At 39.2% G+C, this 18017-nt stretch overlaps 1 protein-coding gene across 1 annotated transcript in view; it reads left to right on the forward strand.

The window, feature by feature from the left end:
- The window catches only part of SPAG17 (sperm associated antigen 17), a 227296-nt gene extending 215064 nt beyond the window's left edge, over window positions 1-12232 (forward strand). Inside the window, exons 44-48 of the mRNA XM_069478902.1 lie at window positions 2773-2909; window positions 4151-4335; window positions 6347-6407; window positions 8990-9134; window positions 12093-12232. Of these exons, the coding sequence (XP_069335003.1) occupies window positions 2773-2909; window positions 4151-4335; window positions 6347-6407; window positions 8990-9134; window positions 12093-12232 (668 nt within the window). The remainder of the gene's footprint in view (window positions 1-2772; window positions 2910-4150; window positions 4336-6346; window positions 6408-8989; window positions 9135-12092) is intronic.
- The last annotated feature ends 5785 nt before the right edge of the window (window positions 12233-18017 follow it).

An 18017-nucleotide genomic window follows, 5' to 3' on the forward strand; every position in this document is an offset into this window, starting at 1 on the left:
TGCTCCGAGCCCCTCAAGTACGCCCTCCCCCGTCTTCCCAGCCCTGAGAAGCCCTGGGTAGGCTCAGTGGAGTAATAACCTATTGTAGGGGATGCAGTATGGTACAAACAGAACTAAGAGTATAGGCTCTACCTGGGTTCACATCCTGGCTCCTTACGTGCTAACTATGTGCTGTTGGGCACATTATTTAAACCCTCTGTCTCTTCCTATTTCTTCTTCTGTAAAGGGGAAATAGTGGTATATACATCACCGGGTTGGAAGAATTAAGTTCAATATAAGTGAAATACTTCTAGAAATACTGCTAGAGTGCCTGGCACATCATAAACTTTATACCAGTATTTGCTATTAAGAATGATAGTATGAGCAATTAGGCCGGACACGGTGGCTCACACCTGTAATCCCAGCGCTTTGGGAAGCTGAAGCAAATGAAAGTGAGGAAAATCACTTGAGGCTAGGAGTTGAAGACCAGCCTAGGCAACATAGGGAGACCCCGTCAAATATATACAAAAATTAGCCGGGCACAGCAGCATGCGCTTGAAGCTGAGGCAGGAGGATCGCTTGAGCTCAGGAGTTTGAGGTTGCCGTGAGCTGTGATGATGCCATTGCACTCTAGTCCAGGCAACAGAGCAAGACCCTGTCTCAAAAAAAAAAAAAAATACTACTACAAGCAATTAATTACTACCTATTAGACTGATAAAATGCATTCACACAAAACAATAATACATGTATGGTAAGAATATGAACAAAAAGATATATAAAGCCTTTAGAATCGTGGCCTATGCAGGGAATGGTGACCAAAGGGAATAAATAGATTAAAACACTGATCGCCAAGGTCCGTTCCCAGAGATTCTGATTGTTTTGGTAGGGAATAGGGCTCGTCTGGCATGTGGCCTGGGAATCTGTTTTCCCAGCAGCAACCCAGGGGCCTGTGATGCACAGACAGGTCTGGGACTCACTGGGTGGTAGAGGGGCGTGTTCCTTGTGGAACTCAACACACATAGGTTCGCATTCCAGCCCTGCCACTTATCACAGTTTCTTGGCCAAGTTATTTAATCCTCGGAACTTCCATTTCTTCATCACTAAAAAAAGAGATACTACTACAGTATAGCTGGGACTTTTCAATTTATAACTGTGAGAACTAAAACTCAAACTCGAACAAAAAAAAAAATGAAAATTTATTGGTGCTCAAGAGCGAAACACAGAAAAATGGCTGTTGTGCTAGCTCGGGGATGTTTGGATTCCTGCACTCCGGCTTCCAGCAGCACGTTTGTGTCTGCCTGTCTGTCTCCACGTCCTCCCTGCCTCCACCTTGCCCCGTCCCTACGTGTCTCTCTTTGGTTTTATCCTCTCCTACAAAGGACAGGCTATCCATGTGGCAGGGATAATGACCATAGAGACCTTGGATTCTGATTCTTCCAGATCCACAACCTAGCTAGACAAGATAGGGTTACCACCATCGACTTCAGCAGAAATATCCAGGAAGAGCCCTGGTTGGCTTGGCTTTGCTCCTGATGGCTGGGACCAGGGATATTGTGGCACCAAAAGTATGTGGTAGGAGTGTGGGTGGAGACGGGGGATGGGGGGAGTGCGGAGCATATCAAGCGTAGTCGCGATAGCCCTGTAATTTTGTGAGAACTAAAGGAGATGCTCTATGTGAAAACATGTGGTGCTTACGTGCAGATAGTGGTCACTCAAATATTGGATCCCTTCCTTTTCTTCTCTTTGTGATTTGAATGCAGGAAAGGATTTTTAAATATGATGATTTAAAATATAATTCTTATTTCAACCTCCTGGCTATTGGAACAAATAAATGCAACTGCTGCTCTGTGGATTATCTACCCTTGCCCACTCCTTCATGTAACTGAAGAAAATAACAAATTACCACATTTAGTGATCTGCGGATTTAATTCCCTGGCTTAATTTATCCGTAGTTACTACACCACTGTTTAGAACTATAAATACAGTAATAGAAATATAGTAACAAAGAAATTCTTAAGATTTTGTACTCATTAGTTTTGGGAAATCTTTCAGAGTCAATGTTTTATTGTATTTTGCAGATCTAGTGGAAAGAACCCTGAAAACCTAGGTATAATTCAGTTCATCATAGGCAGGACACTTGACTTTTTAGAAACGTATTTTTCTCATTTATTTAAAAAAATTGATGCTAACATCATCTGCCCTGCCCATCTCCTAGGTTTGTTGTGAGGACCAATATTAGGTTATATATGTAAAATCGCTTTGTAAAATGTAAAGATGTAAAGTGAGAATTAACAGAAAGCCTTTGTTTCTTTAAACAAGCTCTTTAAAAAGTAAAGAAGAAAAGTTTCCAGGCTGGTTTATGTTCTTACATACTCTGGTATTATCTCAAATGTCTTTGAATAAAATATCCATGTGGCATAATTTTTTTTCCTTTGATCTATGAAATGTAGTTTATTAATATTAATTTTCTAATGTTATATTATTCTTTTTTAATTTCAGAATATTATGGGGGCACAAACATTTTGGTTATATATATGATATGGCCTTTGCCTCACCCAAGCCTGAGCTCCAAGCGTGCCCTTCCCCCATACAGTGCTCTCCGCACCCATTAGTTGTGAGTTTACCCACCCCCAACCCCCCCTCCACTTGACCGGCCCCCGATGAATATTACTTCCATGTGAGCACCTTAGTGTTGATCAGTTAGTACCATGGCGAGTACACGTGGTACTTGTTTTTCCATTCTTGTGATACTTGACTTCGAAGGCATAATAACTTAAGCTTTCTCTCTAACAGAACCAGAACATTGTGTGCCTGTGAACGTTCCAACCCAGTCATTGCTGCAGGATGTTGCAGGACAAGCAAGAAAACAAAAAGTGAAGTTGCCTTATTATTTGACAAGTTCCAAGCCCAAGTCTCAGCCTCTCACAAAGGTAACGCAGACATGGGAACAGGTTTCCCAGAGCCAGTCAGCACTTTATGTAATTCTGACTCCCTGACGTTATTAGTTCCAGCCACTGTGTACTCCTCTTTACTGTGTCTTCCGTTGAGTCACACACATAAACTAAAGCAGTGCTTTGCTGGAGCCTGCTCACACAGGCTCATGGGAGACACTTTATGAGGCCGATGTTGAACCACTGATAGCTTGAGATCAGCCATGCTGGGAGGACTTGCGCCACAAAATTGGTAAATGCTGCTAATCAAAATTCTTTTCAAAGAGCCAGTGTGCCAGCACACTACTTACTGGCTAAAGGGATCACTGGCTCACGGGATAAAATGCAACGCTTAACGTGAGCACAGGGCATGGCCCCGTTTGCTTCTTTACCTTCACCTTGACTCAATTAAGCGCTTTCTCTTCATTATTTAAGACCACCAAGCTCCTTTCTTGCTCAGAGGCTCAAAGATTAAGATTTCCACCTAGCTCTGTTGGGAAAACTTACAAGCCTACCAGTAAAGTTTTGATTATGGTTTTTCTTCCATGACATGCAGTGTTCAAGGCCATCATAGAAAGTATTGCAGTGTGTATAACTGATTTGTGATTGCAGTGCTTCTCAAACTTTAATGTGCATATGAATTACCTGGGGATCTTCTTAAAATACAGATTCTGACTCACCAGGTCTGTTGGGGGCCCTGAGACTCTACAGTTCTAACAAACTCCCAGGTAATGTCTGTGCTGCCTCTGGGAATAATAAGGGCATAAAGTAAAGGTTCTCAAAGTGTGGTTATCTGACCAGCAGCATTGGCAACACTGAGAACTTGTGATAAATGCAAATTCTTGGGGGCCACCCCTGGCCTATAGAATGAAAAATTCTGGGGGTAGAGTCAGCAATCTCTGTCTTAATGAGTGCTCCAGGAGATTCTGGTGAAAGCTAAACTGTGATAACCACTGGCCACATTTCAGAATTAGGCAACCTTGAGTTTGAAATTTTGTTCTGCCATTTACCACTTACGCAAATTATCTTTCTTCCAATTCTCTGAACTTGAGCTTCTTTATCCTTAAAACAAAGCCTGAAATACTTCCTCGCAGGGCTGTTGTAAGGATTATAAGAGACTGTAAATGTTCGTTTTCTTCCCCAACCAACCAGTTATTTTCCTCAGGTGACAGGAACTTTTTCTTATCTTGGGAACTCAAAATAAAACCATTTTATTTTATTAATTTTTCCTTAATGCAAAGGTGAAAGATTCTGTTGGAGGAAAAGTGAATACATCCTCTGTTGCATCTGCTGCCGTTAATAATGCAAACTCATCCCCTTTTGGGTTCCATCTTCTCCCATCATCAGTGAAGTTTGGAGTGCTTAAAGAAGGACACACCTATGCAGCTGTTGTAAAGCTCAAGAATGTTGGCGTGGACTTCTGCAGGTGAGGCCAAGGCACAAGATTACGTTTCCCTGCTCTACAACTTGTCCTTGGCCACCTACATCAGTAAATGTTTATTGAACTGAATTGTAATTACACCTTAAATCTTCACAACATTCATTTAATCATTTACACGCTAATTTATCCATCAAGTAATTTATTCATTCTTCAACAAATCAGTGTTTACCAAGCCCCAATTATGCAGTAGGTACTTCTTTGCCCTCCCATTATTCATACTCTGGTAAAGGCAACTCGTGTCCTGATCTATACTAGCAAAAAACAAGGGGAGGTGGTACAAGTGCTACAATAACTACTACACAAAACTTGAAAGTCTCTTTCTCAAATCCACCAGCTATAATAATACCAGCTGATGTTTGTTTGCATTTTATCATCTGAAAATGATCATAAAATTTAATCATTTCTGCATAATTGAGGCAAAGACCTTAGAGACTAATATAAAAAAAAGAAACTGAGGGCATGGTGCTCACGCCTATAATTCCAGCACTTTGGGAGGCTGAGGCAGGAGGATTGTTTCAGGCCAGGACTTTGAGACCAGCCTGGGCAGTCCCAGTTACTTAGGAGGCTGAGGCAGGAGGATTGCTTGAGCCCAGGAGTTTGAGGTTGCAATGAGCTATGATGACACCACTGCACTCTAACCTGAGTGACAGAGCAAGACCCTGTCCTCAGAAAAAGGCGGGGGGGATTGAGTGTCTTGTTTCTTGATTTAAGTCTTATAGGAGAGAGTGAGGCTAGACCTCAGATCTCCTCAGTACTGTCACATGGCAGAGGTGCCTTGCTTTATTAACACAGGTGTGGTCTCCAGTTTCATATGGGATTTCAGTCCTTTCCATTGGGTCAATATACCATATATGTATACCAAGACCATTCCCAATTACAAAATATCCACTATTTTATTTCGAATTAAATATAAGCATAATGTTGGTTTTTTTTCCCCCATAAAAATGGAATAAATGTTTATTTCAATTGTAGAGTTATTCTCAGTATAAGTGGCAAGTCTTTCAAGAATGTTTGTGACTCTGAGCCAGGCAAAGTGGGATTCTGGACTGAGGACTGGAAATCAGATGGAGCAAAATGATAGGAGCATCCAATTTGGAAGATCTCTGTCCCATTTTAGCTGAGGCAAATCCCTAACTTCAGGACTAATGTTTCCTTCCTCAGAAAAAACTGATGAGGAACTCAGGCCACCAGATCACACGTTATTGTTTTTTAGGTTGTTGCCAACAAAGTGGGTGGGGAGAAATAGAGTCAGTCTAATAAATCTCACTCATGCGGATCCTGTCTCTCCAGCATAGAGTTTTAGTTTTAGAGATTTCACCCCTCAGCTTGTTAAATTCAGCCACGACAGGGCAGACAGCAAAGCTGATGGTGGAAGGAGCAGGGTTGGGGGCAGAATGGAGGTAGGCTTTCCTTGGCATTTTAATTTACTCCAGGTCTTTAACCTTCAGGCGGAACCCACAAACCACAGGAAGGGAAAGAGATCAATAAGCACCACGTGTGAGCACAGAGCTTTTCAAGTTCTTCGACATTTTCTGAGCCCTTTCTGTTTCTCCCTTCCTCAAGCACGCAAGCCCCATACCAAGACAGAGTGAGGCTGGCTCCCATGCTCCACTGCTTTCCAAAAGAGCCTTTATTCTTCAGCTTAATGATCTGGCTGCCAGCATTTGCGTTCACGCTGGCGGCTACGCTGAAATGCACACACCGCCCAAACACTCCCACTGCCCAGGCCTGGGCTGCTCGTCAGCAACCAATAACGAAGGGCTGAACTCAGGTTGGAGTCTGTTTTACGCTGACGAAAACTGTTGGAAAGGCAGCTGTGAAACGGGCCCCAGATTCTTCTCCCAATTGCATATTAACGTTGTTTTTCTAATGATATGGACTCCTGGCTCCTGTGTAGCAAATATTAACACCCCCATGATTTTATAACATCCCAGCTCATTCATCGCTTATGTTTTTAATTATGGCACAAATTTATTTTCATCTTTCTGCCTGGTAGGTTTAGAGTGAAGCAGCCTCCACCCAGCACAGGACTGAAAGTCACTTACAAACCCGGGCCTGTAAGTAGTCCTGTGTGTTACCTGCTGTGTGTATTTGTGTGTGCACAAGTGAATGTGTACATGTTTCCAGTAAAGTGGGCTTTTAAATCATTCTGCCCATTCAGTTTGAACTATGTGTAAGTCTAATTCTTCTAGTATTACATGCAAAAGCTTCCTGATATTGGTCCAATATGTGGCTTGATGCCACTTACTTCATAGAGTAACCATGAGACAGATCCTGTGTGTAAAGAGAGTTAAACTTCCAGCTATGGAGACATTTCTGAAGTTCACCTCATTTGTCCCGATAGTGCAGTTATGTACTGTTGTATGAAAACTAACTTTTAAAAAATTAAATCCTTATGCAAAGTGAAAAATCTTTTGGGAAAATAATTATTCCATTCTTTACATTTTATGTAAATCTGGTTTGCTTCCTTGGTATTTGCCAGGAAATATCATTTAATGCCATATTAAGAAATAATAGTATAATTACATTCATCAGCTGCCTCATTTCTTCAAAGATCTCTGAAAATACAAATTTAAAAGTGTCAACCTGTTCTGACTTTCTTAGATACATGCACAAACATTGGGTGTTTAGTAAAAAATATATTAATAGTATATTCCCATTTACTTTAAATTACAATTTCAGAAATAAAGTATGATATAAACAAAAGTTCATCTCAAGATATAATAAAATCATACTAGTTAAGTCTTGATCAGTGCATCATTTGGCTGCTTTAACTCCCCTTTTATTTCACTCAGCAACTTTGAGTTCCTCCCATATGCCACTGATAGTGCCAGGGTACAGAGGATGTTAAAAGTGAGTAAGACACATAAGGAGTTTACAGAGCCAGGCACGTAGCAGGTACTCAAGAGATGTGTGAGTGAGAGACAGCATGAGTGAGGAAGTCTGATGGATACATAACCCAGTGAACAAGGGACACCAGTCCCATGACAAGCACCACGTGCTCCCTGGGTCTGAAGCTCTCAAAGCAGGCACAGTCGCTATGTGCTCACACAGAAGGGTCAGTCTCGTATGGTGCGAAGTCAGCTGGCTTCTTGTCGAGACTATACCACCAAACAGTTCAGTGATGTTGGTAGTTCATGCTCTGAGCCTTGTTTTTCTCATCTGTGACGAGGGAGTTCAGACCAGATGATTTCTTAGCCCCTTCTAGCTCTGATATTTTATAATCTATAAAAAAGTAGTATACGGGCTGAAACTCCAAACAGAAATACATTTTGGGATTAAATCTACTAATTTATGAGAACATCTCTGAAAGAATTCATCACTGTCCTGTCAAGATTTCAGAACCTTCACAACATAAGGCAAAAGACTAAAATCAAAGCAAACCCTTCTTGCATTGTTCTGGCAAGCTAGCAAATCTCATTTTAAAGTAGGGATTATGCCAAAAGCCAAAATGACTGTTGGATCAACCTTTATAGGTACTAAAAACCCAGCATGCATTCTTTGAAGCTCACTCTATACTGTAAGTTTTTTTTAGTTTATTTATTTATTTTTTTTTTTTTAGTTTTTGATGGTAGGTTTTGGCTCTGGCAAAAAATATAATCTGTGGACTTCTCCATATGTAAATGTAACCACTGTTCAGCTTGGTTAGTTGCCAGTGCTAAATGAATATGCTCAAAGCCTGGGTAAACCTGTATGCTGGCAGTGTTCCAGCTCTCCTCCTGCTGAATTTCATCATTGCCCAGCCCTGCTCTGCTGGGCTTGGAGGACTAAGGGTCTGGTTCTCAGAAACAGAGCTGTTGGATACCCTCCAGTATGCATACGTTCACAAGCACATTGTTGAAAAAACTGAAACATTTTTCGATTATATTATTCATAAAACTATATTGAAGAAAAAAAATTATTTGTATCTAATTGCTTTCCATGTGGTAGTTTCTGACTTTTTTTTTTTTTTCCAGATAACTGTTCCCAAGTCTGCTTTTTAACCCACCTCCTGGAGAGGCAACTTAGAAACATAAACAGCTCTTTCTTTCCTGGCTAGTGTTCTTTTCAAGGAACAAGGCAAGAAGCCCATGCCTTGCTGTGTTCCTTCTTCATTATATATCAGGTTTCCTCTTTGTTGGTACAATCCTCTTCCATGAGCTTTCAGACCGAAGCGGTTTGGCATTTAAACTAATTTTGTCTCCCTCTACTGGCTTTATCACTTTACGCAGCCTGCATTAGGAATAGACCAAGGAGCAGGGCAGAAGTTAAGGGATTCACCAGTCTCTTAGATTAATTTTAAGATCAAATTTATATTTAATCAGTAGGAACTCACTATTGACATTCAAAAAGTAGCAAATTGCAGAAATTTGCCTTCACTGCCACTTCCAATACATTGGCATTTAATTTCCTTATGCTCTTTCCCAAATAGCACCTGGGTTGCCCCTTCAACAATATATCCTGGGTCCCATTTACTTCATGAAATTCTACCTATGAAGTAATTCTGCTAAATGCTTATGACAGCTACCATTTATTAGTGCTAAATTTATAAACGAGAAAACCAAAAGTAAGGGAGTTTAAGTAACTTGCCCAAATCAGTGTTGAAGTCAAGGTTTGAACTCAGATATGTCTGATCCTAAAGTTACCTTGCGTCTTATAGGTGGCACCTGGTTTGCATGCAGAACTGAAGGTGGAGTTGTTTGCCATGGCTGTTGGAGAAGACGGTGCCAAGGGAGTGACACACATCTCTCACAATATTGAGATTATGACTGAGCATGATGTTCTGTTCTTACCTGTGGAAGCAAATATCCTTTAAAATTCAATTTGAGTAATCATATATAGTGTAGAAATTTCATGAATGAGGAAAAATGGAAGTCAAAATGCATCTCCTTATCTTCATTAATTCTGTCTTTAAAATCATAGAGTTTCTTAAGGCAGAGAAACCTGTCATTCATCTTTGAAAGCATCTAGCCAAATCTAAAAAATACCTAACACATAGTAAGTGTGTAGTAACTGCAAGTTAAATAAATGTCAATGCTTTTGGCTATTTATGGGATATCAAACAAGCAGAATAATAGAAAAGCAAGTCTGTCATCAAAAAATTTGTAGTCTTGTGGGGGATAGGAAATGCCTTCTTATTATAATATAAAGGCTGGTTATTCACTGAAGTATGCATGTATTCCTTTATGTCAGTGTCGGTAGCCATACAGATATCATCTACTATCTGCAAGATACTGTATGAAGTATTTTATCATATATAAAAAAGGAAAATTGGACTCTATCATAAGACATTATGTAATATAGTAGCAGAAACAAAGTCTTCACGTTTGATTCCTGTACTATTTTGTACTTCTCCAATGATGTGAATCATATATATACTGCTTGTGTTACAGTTTTCTATTTGATATTAGATCTGAGTCTTACAAAATGTGAAAACTTTTGATGAAGGGGGACTTTAAGTACAAAGAATAAACAAAACCATGGCAATAGGAAAGCTGCAGGAGTTTAGGAGGTTAGCAGGGAGTTCAACTTGCTGAGAGCTTAAGAAGTGTTAGGAAGTATAGTGGAAAAGAGGGTTGGAATCAAGTTATGGAAGATCTTGAATCTTTGGCTTTGACTTTATTGTTTAAGCAACAGTGAACCATTACAGATTTCTGATCCAGTAAGTGATATGATCAGCATCTCTTTATACAAATGAATATAGTGTTATTGTGCAGAATATGCAGAAGAACTGGATCTGGACGTTTAAAAGAACTGTTGGAAGTCTATTCAATAGGCCAAGTATAAGGACAAAAAGAACTATAGGGTGGCAACAGTCAACATGAAAGAGGAACATGGATGAAAGATACAGTAGGGGGGGATTGCAAAATTTTAGGTAGGAAGGAAGTAAGAGGACATACAAGTTCAACTCAAAGGTTTAAGGCTCAGGTAATGAATCATGGATATGCAGGATTGAATCTCAGTTGAGAAGTCAGAGTTGGAGATACAAATTTAAGCATCTTCTACACAGAGATGATGATTGAAGGTATGGGAAAGTAGCAGAAAGATGGGATCTGTTAGGGAGCAGGAGGAAGAAGAGGAGCTGCTGGGTGTGGTGGCTCACACCTGTAATCCCAGCAACTCAAGAGGCTGAGGTAGGAGGATCGCTTGAGGCCAGAATTTGAGACCAGCCTGGGTGACAATAGCGAGACCTTGTCTCAAAATAAATAAATAAATAAATAAAAATAAAGAAGAGGAGCCAATGGAGACAGAGCCAGCAATTAGAAAGCCATGAAATATCTCAGAAGCCATAGAAAGAATGTCAAGGAAAAGATGGACATAGTTGACAGATGCTATAGAGATATCAAAGAGAATTCAGATTTAAATAAGACTGCTAAATTTGGTTGGGACAAAAACTATTAATGAATTGCAAAAGATGACCAGGTGTTTCTCTTTCAAGAAAATTTATTAAAGGAAAGAGCAAGAGAATATGGTACCTCAAGGATGCAACAGATTAAAGGAGGGACCTCCAGTTGAGTGTCCCACCTCCTGGAGAGGCAACTTAGAAACATAAACAGCTCTTCCTTTCCTGGCTAGTGTTCTTTTCAAGGAACAAGGCAAGAAGCCTACATACCTACTAAGTATGTTAGTAGGTTGAAGAGAATGGATCAGAAGAGGAACATTAAAATATGGATGAGTAGAAGTAATTGATATTGCAATATCCAAAAGAGGACAAGAGAATAAGCAAGAACAGAGCTGAAGGGTTAATCTTGGCAAGGGTGAAGGAGAAATTTAGGGGAACTTGTGTCAGATGACCTTGATTTCAAGATAAATGGAGTTGAGTTCATTTGTTCATTGATTCTTTCAAAGAGCCTCTTAATATGCCAGGTACTGTTCTAGGCACCAGGGATATAGCAATGAACAAAGGAGAAAGAAATCCCTTCCTCTATTAGTTTACATTCCAGTGAGAAGTCAGACAATACCCAAAATAAGTAAAATATGGACTATAATGGTGGTAAGAACAATGGAGAAAAATATAAAGTAGGAAAGGGGTGTAGAGAGTGTTAAGGAGGATTACAACTTAGCATAGGGTGGTCAGGAAAGACCTCACTGGGAATGCAACCTCTCTGTATATTTTTGGAGTAATGATGACGGGGTTCTTCCATTGTGATAGGACACTAACCAAGGAACTAGTTTTTTTTTCCTCTGGGAATTAAATCAAGCCCCTTACCCTCTTCGCATAGGTTATTAGATGCTGATCCAGAGTACCTGAATCACTGCTGCTGATCATGGCAACAAAATCATTTGCATTTATGCTAAAACATTTTCTACTTCCTTGTTTATAAAGACCACCCTGACAGTTAAGCACAGATAAATGGAGAAAAGAGTCTTATTAGATCTTTTAACTACTTCCAGCATCAGCAATGGTAGTTCATAGCCCACTTCCCAAGATCCATCCCTCTCCCCCCACACACACACACACAAAAGCATGAGGTCTGATGTGGATGTGGGTTGGGGCTGGTCATGGTGACGGCTCCTTATAGACAGCCAGTCACGGTTAGGAGAGAAATGTACACCACAGAGAACAGAAGACATTCTAAGACATTGTGATATCCATCCTCTAATCCCTAAACCTGCACATGTAGAATTTGCACTAGACAGAAGAGGACCTAAAATTGAACTAATGTTACTAGAGAAGAGAGACTATGAGTCTAAATGTAATTTGGGTTTATATGTACAAATCATTTAGTCACAAAAAGCATAATCCTTAACCCGTATTTTACCAGTTTTAACAAGCAGCAATTATGATGAGCGACCAAAAGATTTTCCCCAGGGAAAAGAAAATCCCATGGTCCAGAGAACTTCTACAATCTCTTCCTCAGCACTTGGAGTCTTCATGTCTCGTAAAGTTTCTCCACATTAGGCCCGGTAAGTAATAAATGGGAATTTGATTGTCAGCCTTTCAAATTTGAGGCCTTAAACCTCAGGTTTGTTCCCCTATTCTTATAACCAGAAATCAATAAGCCACTTAGCCTGATTGAATGAAAATATTTGTTTTCAACAACTATAATAGTTACTATTTCATATATATTATCAAATCTAACCCTCATACTACCTATAAGATAGTATTATTTTTCCCACTTGAGAAATAAGGAAAACAGAGGCTCAAATAATCTTAAACGGAAGAAGTAAAAATCTAATCTATTTTAATATGATTCTAAAGTTCATTCTTTTAAGCACTGTATTCACTGAGCAGATAAAAGTTGATCTTACTCTCCAAAAAGCAGTAGCGTAAGCACAAACAGCAAGGTGCCCTTTTGGACTTGAGAATTTACAGTTAAGCCAGTGGTTTTCAAACTTTTGGACTCAGGACTCCTTTTATATTCTTAAAAATTATTGAGGATCTCAAAGAGATTTTGTTTATGTGAGTAATATATATCAATATTTACCAAATTAGAATTAAAACAGGGAAAATTTTGAAATTTAAATATAATAAACCCAGTATGTTAACATAACATATTTAATGAAAAATAACTATTTTCCAAAGCAAAAGTTTCATCAGGAAGTGGCATTGTTTTATATTTTTGCGAATCTCTTTAATGTCCAGTTTGATAGAACATAGCTGGACTCTCACATGTGCTCTGTATTCAATCTGTCACCATATCACACATATCACACAGCCTCTCGAAAACTCCACCTGATGCCTACGACAGAATAAGAGTAAAAGGCAAATAACATCCTGTGTTGGTTTCCTAGTGCTGCTGTGACAAATCTGTGTTAGTTTCCTAGGGCTGCCATAACAAAGTAACACAAACCATGTGGCTTAAAACAACAGATATTTATTCTCTTACAGTTCAGAAGTTCAGAGTTCCAAATCAGGGTGTCAGCAGGGTTGTTTCCTTCTAGAGGGTCTGAGGGATAATTTGTTCTCCGCCTCTCTCCTAGCAATGCTTGGCTTTCCTTGGCTTGTTGCTACCTTACTGCAATCTCTGCCTCTGTCTTCACATGCCATTCTTCCTGCTGTATTTCCCAGTGCCTCGCTCTCTCTCTCTCTCTCTCTCCTTATAAGGATTTACTCATTGGATTTAGGGGCTACCCTAATCCTGAATGACCTCATCTTAACTTAGATTACATCTGTAAAGACTCTATTGACAAAGAAGGTGACAATCACAGGTTCCATTAGATATGAATCTTAGAGGAACAAACCCAGTAGTCTGTCCTCTGGTCCCTCAATATTCATGTTCATCCCAGGTGCAAAATACATTCCTCTATTCCAACATTCCCAAAAGTCTTAACCCATTCCAGCATTAATTCTAATCTAAAATCTCATCTAAATATCAACTCAAAAGGTTTCAAATTCTCATCATCTAAGTCAGGTATGGGTGAGACTCTGGGTATGACCATTTTGGCCTCCTTTCTCCATCTATATGCCTAGGAAATTGGAAAACAAGTTGTCAGCTTCTAAAATACAATGGTGGGACCACCATAGGATAAACATTTCCATTCCAAAAGGGAGAATGTGGAAGGAATAAAAGAGTCACAGTCTAAAGCAAGTTTGCAACCCAGCAGGGCAAATTCCATTAAATTTTAACGACAGAATTATTATGTGTGGTTCCATCTGCCCTCTGTGCTCATGGAGGTGCCACCAACCCTAGCCTCTAGGCCCTCAAAGGCTCCATCAGCCCCACCCTCTGAGCCCTCAACCTCAGCCTCCGCAGTCCTACCCTCTGGGCAGTCTGTTTCCTGTTTATAGAATTCCAGAAAATTGACAGCCTTGCTTCATTTTGTACTGTCTCTGTCTCCTCCTTTCCAAGCTTGCAGTGTCACTGCTGACATAACACCCTCCTTAATCTGGTATGACCTCACCTTAACTAAGTAATTACATTTGTAAAGACCCTATTGCCAGGTAAGTCACATTCACAGGATCCAGGTGGACATGTATTTTGGGGGAACTCTATTAAACCCAAGTCACATCTTAATATTGCAGTCTTAGACTACACTTGGGAACCACTGAATTAAGGCAGGTTTATTTCTGTTCCCGTCCATGACTTTCAAAAGTTATCCCAAACTGAGAAGTGGTAAAGTCTGCATCTATAGCTAGATAATTCTGAAAACCATGGAATAGCTTTCAAATAAAGATTCATAATTCCTGTTGGCACCAGTCTATCAAAAGTAATTTCATGAACCTACCTAATAGAAGAAACGTCTTAAGTAATGCTGTCTTTATACCTCTTTGTGTACATTACTGCAGAGTTAATGAGATTTAAAAGATGCTGTAACAATAGTAATATATTTTGTGTTTGCTTTTAAGTACTTCACAATAACTCTAGGGCGGGCACTGTAATACTCATTTTACAGATGAGGAATCTAAAATAACTAGGTTAAGTAATTTGCTTTATAGAAGCTATATTAGTTATCTATTGTCATGTAATAAATTACTCGAAAACTTAGTGGCTTAAAATAACAAACATTTATGATTTCATAGCTTCTGTGGGTCAGGAATCCAGGCATGGCTCAGTGGGGTTCTCTGACTGAACTGGGGGAGAATTTGCTTTCAGGCTCACTTTAGTTGTAGGCAGGATTCAGTTCCTTGCGGGCTGTTAGACTGAGGGCTGCAGTCCCTCACTGACTACTGTCTGGAGACCGCCCCGAGTTCCTTGCCACGTGGGCCTCTCTAGGGCATCTCACAACATGGCAGCTTGGTTCATCAGAACACGCGAGCAAGCAAGAAGAGCCTGAGAGCGTGAGCAGGGCAGAATTCACAGACTTTTATAACCTCATCTTGGATGAGACATACCATTTACGGTATTCTATTCATTAGAAGCCAGTCATTAGGTCCAGCCCACACTCAAGGGGAAGAGATTACACAAGGGCAGTTACTGCCAGGCTCAATACAAGAGTTGGGCCAAGTGACTGTTACATCATGTGAGCTGTGTTCTAAAAACACATCAGGGATACTGTGATCCAAAAAAATCTCAGAAATAAAGTAAAAGAACTTGGAATATATGGAGATATTACCATTAACACACTAACTGCCATGTGAGTTGTGCTAGTGTTGAGCTGGGGGCCCTGTGAAGCATATGTAACTCACACGTCTCTTGACCTTTACCCTTATGAACTATTTTTCAAGTTACATATGACTAACACAGAGAAAACAATAAATATAACAAATTTTCGGTAAATTAGGAAAGATCATTTTTTTCTCAAAGTTTTTATTCTATTTTCATAATAAACCACTGTGGCACCAGAGAAAAGAATTTTTCCTAGTATGGCAGTCAATGTGTTAAGAACCTTAGTCCCATCTCAAACTTGGGATCATAAATTGTGAGGAAAGGAAGTGGATAGTGGAGGGTATATGTAGCCCAGGTGGCTTCCTGCTAAGCCCCTGACCACAACCCCCCTCTCTTTGCCAAGAATGGCCTGGCCTGAAAAGGCTGCATTGAGCAAGCTTATCATTTATAGCTGGGTATGGGTATAGCTAGGGCATGAGTAGAACCCTAGGTATAGCCCTGTACCCGGGGGCAGACACCACTGCTTTCTTGGGTATGATCCTAGATTCTCTGCTAGACATTTGTTAGGTTTCTTTGGGATGAGATGTGACTTATGGCACTTGCCACTGAGAAACAATTTAATATCAAATATACAAAGCACCTACCTTTCAGCCAGGGAATCTCAAAATTGCTAAGAATATCCTTTCTAAATGGATGGATATATACATATATAGAGCTTTGAAATAAGCTTAAGTGTTATACCACTAATAAACCATTCGGGAGGCTTTTCTTTATGGCATTACAGAATTTCTAAGGGTAACTTTCTACATTGTTGCAAGAGACATTATTCATTAAATGGTTTCTGTATTAAGGATTATGTAGCCAATAGCTGACAAATGACTAGAAATATGCTTGGCTTAAAATTCACTTTTTAATGTACCCGTTGACTTCAAACCTTTAGAGTTAAAGGGTTTCCAGTATTTTGACCAAAAGTTACAATTCAGCTACTTACCATACATATCACTTTATCACAAGTTCCCCTTCTCTTTGATTAGTGTAAAACTTACCAGACAGAAACAACTTTAAATTCCCTAGCACTATCAGGCTAATCCACCATAAATGGTGGAAAAGCTATGGGAAAAAAACACTTTTTAACATAAGAGCAATTATTAATTACATAAACATCTAGCGTGCCCTTCTGGAACTTGTTTTGGTTTGGAAACCACCAAAAATGTTAATGGGAAATGCTACAATTTCCTTATGTTCTGATGAACACCTCTAAGAAGCATAAACAAGATATGGATTCAACCTCTGTTCTCATCAAAAATTAACATTTTTTCAAGAATTAACTCCTCTCCCTGGTGGCAGGAATAGCTGCCTAAACAAGATTGACTCCTTGGAAAGCACCTAGAATGTACCATACTGCCTGTTTTCTTGCCTTTTCATAGTTAAGCCTTCAGGAACTCTATAACAATTCACTTATTTTATTCTGCCCAACAAATAACACCACTGTATTTCTTACTTCACTTTAGTAATTGTGTTATGCTTAGGAACATTAACAGACTTGTGGTTTGGGATGCAAATCGACAAGCCACAAGAATTACAGCTCTGAGCTGGGAAGAAAATGGTGGCACCACAACACAGTAACTTAGATGAATCAGACAAATTCATAGAAAGATAAAAACCAAAACTGTCTCAAGAAGATACAGAAAATCTAAATAGACCTACAACAAGGAGTTTGAATTAGTTATTTAAAAACTTGCCACAAAGAAAGCCCAGGCCCAGAGGTATTTGTGTCTCTCTCTTTACCTAGAATATTGCCACCTGCTCAGATCCCTACCCCTGAGGATACACCGTTGACCCTTGAACAACATGGGTTTGAACTGTGCCCTCGTATGCACATCTTTTTCATAAACATATTTTAAAAATCAGGTTTGAATTGATCCACTTATATGCAAATTTTTTTCAATAAAAATATTTTTAAAAAATTCCAGATTTGTAATAATTTGGAGATGTTTCAGATGAACTTCATAACCTAGAAATACAAAAACATTTTTAAAAAGGTAGGTCATGAATAAAATATATGTAGGTACTAGTCTATTTTATCATTTACTGCCATAAAATACAAATTAGAAGTTGAAATTTTTTATCAAAATTTACAGACCATACATGATGCAATTTACAGTTGAGAGAAAGGTACACAAACATAAAGATGCAGTCAGTATTAAATCATAACTGTGTACAATCAACTGTAGAACATACTGTATTACTTAATAATTTCATAGCCATCCCCTGTTGCTACTGTGGTGAGTTCAAATGTTATGAGTATCAACTTAAAATGCTATGTGATGCTAATTATTTCTGAGTAGGCAGTTCATCTTTCCAGCAAATTGCACATCGTAGTAAAAAGTGATCTTTCAAGGTTCTTGTATATTTTTTCATGTTTAGTGCAATACTGTAAACCTTGAATAAAACCAAGGGACCTATGTGAAGTGCCACTAGTGATAATGGAAGTACTCCCAAGAAGCAGAGAAAAGTCATGACATCATAAGAAAAAGTTGAATTGTTTGATATGAACCATAGGTTGAGTTCTGCAGCTGCGGCTGCCCACCTTTTCAGATGAGATTCATCTTGTAGACAATGTAAATTTATAGTATTGATAAATACAGTATTGTAAATGTAGTTTCTCTTCCTTATGCTTTTCTTGTAACATTTTCT

Source organism: Eulemur rufifrons, chromosome 8 (assembly GCF_041146395.1).
Source record: "Eulemur rufifrons isolate Redbay chromosome 8, OSU_ERuf_1, whole genome shotgun sequence".
Lineage (NCBI taxonomy): Eukaryota > Metazoa > Chordata > Mammalia > Primates > Lemuridae > Eulemur > Eulemur rufifrons.